General features: G+C 34.2%; 1 protein-coding gene across 1 annotated transcript; it reads right to left on the bottom strand.

Moving 5' to 3' along the window:
* Positions 1 to 892: 892 nt before the first annotated feature.
* Positions 893 to 4,361, bottom strand: LOC114821712 (uncharacterized). Its single transcript, XM_070814575.1, has 5 exons — positions 2,281 to 4,361; positions 2,057 to 2,190; positions 1,882 to 1,969; positions 1,687 to 1,750; positions 893 to 1,585 (listed from the first exon to the last, which is right to left on the bottom strand). Exons 1-5 carry the CDS (start codon positions 4,359 to 4,361, stop codon positions 893 to 895), a joined length of 3,060 nt encoding a protein of 1,019 aa, XP_070670676.1.
* Positions 4,362 to 5,205: the final 844 nt, after the last annotated feature.

Raw genomic sequence — 5,205 nt, 5'->3', positions numbered from 1 at the left:
CAAAATTGGAGTTAAAATAACCGTTAAATCGTGATTTTTCGTTAATAACCGTCGAATAAGTTTTTCCCGTTACTTTGTCTCAGAAAGTTGTTTTTTTGCAATTTTTGGCGTATGTGATCTCGAATTATATACAAACATGTTTGACGGTTCGATCGTTGAAATTAGTTTCGTAGAATTCGTATTCCATCAAAACGATACATCCACTAACACTTAAAGAGTTTATTCATACTTTCATTAAGTATAACACAAGATTTTGTGATATCCACTAGTGTAAATATTTCAAATTGAAGATCGATCGTTTTTTAGGGGTATAAAATTGTTAAATAAAAGAATATAATATATATATATATATAATTATTATAGTTTTTAGAAGTATAAAATTGTTAAATAAAAAGAAAAATAGTGTAATTAAGAGCTCAAAAAATTTCGTGAACTGTAAATAAGAAAAAATAAACATCCTTTCTTCGCATTAATACAAATAATTCACAACAGGTTTTTATCTTGTGTCGAAATAGACTGACATTGCGTCGGATTCAACCGACGTAACATGACAGTCTGCGTCGAAATAATCTTTGGTTGCGTCGAAATAAGCTTCATTGCGTCGGTTAAAACCGACGCCAACTGACAGTCTGCGTCGAATAAAACCGACGCTAACTGAATGAAAAAAATCAGGAATAGTGCCGCCCAAAATATTTTAATTAAACCGACGTCGGTTAAAAGCGACAGGAAACAAGCTAAAAAAAAAAAAATTATAACCCAATATTAAAAAAAAAGGTTTAACTTATATATATAATACTTAATAAAAAAAAACAGAAATATAATTTTGATAATAAGATATCATAACATACGAAATGAAAGATAGTATAATTAATACATAAAATAATTAACATATTTATTCTCCGTCATCATCTGTTAGCTCATCGTCGACATTGGCATGATTAACGAACTCGGTAGGCAACGCTAATGATTCAAGAAAAGGAGTCTCTTCCACGCCAACCCTTGTATGAAAATTTTCATTATCAAGAATTCGATCATCCAAATTCGGTATGGCATAATCATCAATAACATCACTATCCTCTAGTACGTCAAACAAATCCCTCGGCTGAGTTCGAACAACTACGTGCCAATCTTTTTCAATTGTGTCCTCCACGTAAAATGCTTGTAATGCTTGTGATGCTAGTATGAAAGGATCCTCTTTAAATCCCAATTGATTGAAATTCACCATAGTAAATCCATATTGATCGGTCTTCATTCCTCGTGGACTTTCACTATTAACCCATTCGCACTTAAATAACATCACAGCTCGACCCCTATCTCCCGCCTCAGTAGGACCACAATATTTAACCTCGAACATATCAACAACTCTGCCATAACAATTCACTTGCCCAATTGCTCCAGGAACATTTGCAGGTACAAAGACACCACAATTTTGATTCTTATGCTTATCATCCACAGATTTTATACGAAATCTAAACCTATGAACAATGTGACTTTTATATCTACTCACAACCCTACTAGGATAATTAGCTAGCCAATGCAAGTCTTCAGATATCAACGTGTCATTAGCATGATAGCTTGAATTCATCTGTAATAAGTATGAAGATAAAAATTGACAGAATAACTATAACATGTTATAATTAAAATGCAAAACAATAAATAAATAATGTGATTGTTATATCAACTCACATGTTGCTTGAACCATTCTGGAAATTCTTTCTTGCTTAGCTCCTTAATTTGGCGCATAGTTAACCTTTCTCAACGATGTTTAGTTTTCAAGAATTCCTCATGTTGGCTACACAATTATGTCCAAATTTAGATAATTAATTTTTCAAAGTTAAGAAAATCAATAAAACATTAAAACGTATGATTAAACGTTCTTACCTTCTAAATGGGTTCACTTCATCACAATTATTTAGAATGTATCTATGGCACTGATCAAGAGCATTTAGATCGAGCTCCACATGTTCTCCTGAACCCATATAACATCATTTGGAGTCAAAAATTGATAACCCATCAGACACTCCACGTCCAATACCATCTTCATTTCGGCCTCTACGGGTACGACGAGACTCGACACCTCTAAGATACATGGAACAGAAGGACAAGCACTCATCCACCAAATATGCTTCAGCAATAGAACCTTCAGGACGACCCTTATTACGAACATAGCGCTTCAACGTTTGCAAATACCTATAATTATAAACGAAACACAAACAATTATAATTATAAATTAAAGTTATGACTACAATTGTAAAAAATTTATAAAAAATTATTAATTACCGTTCAATTGGATACATCCATCTATAGGGAACAGGCCCTGCAAGAGCTGCTTCATCTGCCAAGTGAACTGGAAGGTGCACCATTATATCAAAAAATGCAGGAGGAAATATTTTTTCAAGTTGACATAATGTCAAGGCAATTCTTGAACTCAGTTCCTTGAATCCTTCCTCAGACTCCTTCTTACTACACAACTGTCTGAAAATTGCACTCAACTCTAATAATACCATAGTAACAGCTTTAGGCAAAACCGGGCGTATTGCAAGCGCGAGTAACTGCTGCATTAAAACATGGCAATCATGACTTTTCAACCCATGTATTTTTCGTTCATTCACGTGCACACATCGCGATAAATTTGATGAATATCCATCGGGGACCCGAATAGTAGACAACACATTGCAAAACGCAGTTTTTTCTTCTCTTTTCAACGTGAACAAAGCTGGAGGTAGAAATGTTCTATTTCCTTCTCTACGTGGGTGTTGACTGCGTCTTATGTTCAAGACTTCAAGATCTGCACGTGCAGCCAATCCATCTTTAGACTTTTCTATACCTAGCAATGTTCCCACCACACTGTCACATATATTCTTCTCGATATGCATAACATCAAGATTGTGTCTAATCAACAGATGCCTCCAATAAGGTAGTTCATAAAAAATAGATTTCTTCTTCCACTGACTGTTACCACTTGTACTGCTCGAAGTTCTTTTTCTGCGTTGCCCAACTGAAGCATTTTTCTTTGGTTTTCCAAAAGTAAATCTCAATGTACAAAGTTCTTCGAGACATTGTAAACCAGTCCACTGCCTTGATGCACTACGATGCTCTCGACGACCATTAAAAGCTGTGGTTTGCCTTCGAAACCTATGATTATCTTCAAGAAACCGTCGATGTCCCATATAACAAATTTTACGACTCGCCGGCAAGTAAATGGATTCTTTATCATGCATGCAATGTGGACATGCTTTATAGCCATGTGTACTCCATCCTGACAACATTCCATAAGCCGGAAAATCACTTATAGTCCATAAGACAGCAGCCTTCATCGTAAAACTTTGGTTGGAATACGCATCATAAGTTGAAGTGCCCACCTCCCACAACTCATTCAACTCGTCAATCAGTGGACGCATGTATACATCAATCTCTTTAACAGGACTGCGCGGTCCTGGTATTAAAAGAGACAACAAAAAATTTGGTTGCTTCATACACATCCAAGGCGGCAAATTGTAAACAGAAAGCACCACAGGCCATGTGCTATGATCATTCCTCATTTTTCCAAAAGGATTAAATCCATCACTGGCCAACCCTAATCGAACATTTCGAATTTCTGACGCAAAATCCGGATATAAATTATCCAAATGCTTCCATGCTGGAGAATCTGAAGGATGTCTCATAAACTCATCTTTAGGACATTCAACTGCATGCCACCTCATATGTTCAGCCGTATGCTTCGACATAAAAAATCGTTGCAATCGTGGTTTTAAAGGAAAATACCACATAACCTTAGCTGCGATCTTTTTTCTCGACCTATCCGCTGCGTTGGTAATTTTATATCTTGATTCACCACAAACCGAGCACACGGTCAAATCCGAAGTATCTTTCCAATAGATCATGCAATCATTGGGACATGCATCAATTTTCACATACGTCAGACCCAAGTCATTTATAAGTTTTTTTGCCTTATAACATGATTCAGGCAAACAATCCCCTTCAGGCAACATTCTTTTAATTAACTCCAGTAAAGTTGTGAAGATGTCGTCTGGCATTCCCGCTAAACACTTGATCTGATACAGTCTTACAACTGCTTCTAATTTCTTAAACTCCTTACACCCTGGCCACAAATCTTGATCTGCCTCTTCAAGCAACCTAAAAAAAGTCTCCACCTCTTCTGGACGCCCTTCCCCAATAGACGGTTCAGTAGACGGCCCAACACCTTCTTCTGTTAATGGTTGGACAAATACATCATTAAGAAAGTCATGCATGCTAATCACCTCATCTCCTGTTTCTTCTTCTCCAATTGCCACATTTTGCTCTCCAATGTTTTGCTCGCCATGATGTCGCCAGCAAGCATTTTTATAATCTTTATCCATATCATACAATATGAGATGTTCAATAATAGTGTTCCTAACAAAAGTATATCGATTACAACATCTTTTGCAAGGACATCTAAACTTATCAGGACCAACACCATTTGCAACTGCTTGATCCAAAAACAAATTAATTCCAGCTGTATACGCTTCAAAATTTCAGGGTATCGTCAACCAACTCTTTTCCATGTTTTACCAGTTTACGAGGGTAAAATATTGCGCTGACACTAAGATGCCTACAATCTTGCAATCCCTATCATGTAGGCATAACTATTAGAATTTTCAATTTCTATCTTTCAACCCTCGAACTCTATCACGATTGCAATCTTTTAATTCTCAACACCTATTATAGTAAAAACAAATTAAAATAACAACAAAAAGTTATCAAAATTATGCTCATCTAATCCATTCTAGTAAATAACAACCAAAAGTTATCAAAATAACAATAAAATAAAATAACAATTATAGTGCAAAAGTTATATTTAATATTGTTAATTTAACATAAATGCTTATTTAAATTATTCATTCCATTTTCTCATAACAATTCAAATTGTAAAAAAAATTAATTTAACATAATATATTCTTATATTACTAAAAATGATAAGTTTATGTTATATTAATATTGTTAATTTAACATAAATGCTTATAAATATTATTCATTTCATTTTCTCATAACCATTCAAATTGCAAAAAAAAAATCTTTAACATAATATATTCTTATATTACTAAAAATGATAAGTTTATGTTATATTAATATTGTTAATTTAACATAAATGCTTATAAATATTATTCATTTCATTTTCTCATAACCATTCAAATTGCAAAAAAAAATTAATTTAACATTGTT

Source organism: Malus domestica, chromosome 15 (genome assembly GCF_042453785.1).
Source record: "Malus domestica chromosome 15, GDT2T_hap1".
Lineage (NCBI taxonomy): Eukaryota > Viridiplantae > Streptophyta > Magnoliopsida > Rosales > Rosaceae > Malus > Malus domestica.
This window is presented reverse-complemented; position numbering and strand designations above follow the sequence as displayed.

Excerpts from the sequence above, each read along its gene's own strand:
- LOC114821712 (XM_070814575.1), bottom strand. The coding sequence starts at position 4,361 with ATGGATAAAGATTATAAAAATGCTTGCTGGCGACATCATGGCGAGCAA. Across the intron at positions 1,751-1,881 it reads GAAGTGAACCCATTTAGAAG|GTTAACTATGCGCCAAATTA; the intron begins GTAAGAACGTTT and ends TCGTTGAGAAAG. Across the intron at positions 1,586-1,686 it reads CAGAATGGTTCAAGCAACAT|ATGAATTCAAGCTATCATGC; the intron begins GTGAGTTGATAT and ends TACTTATTACAG.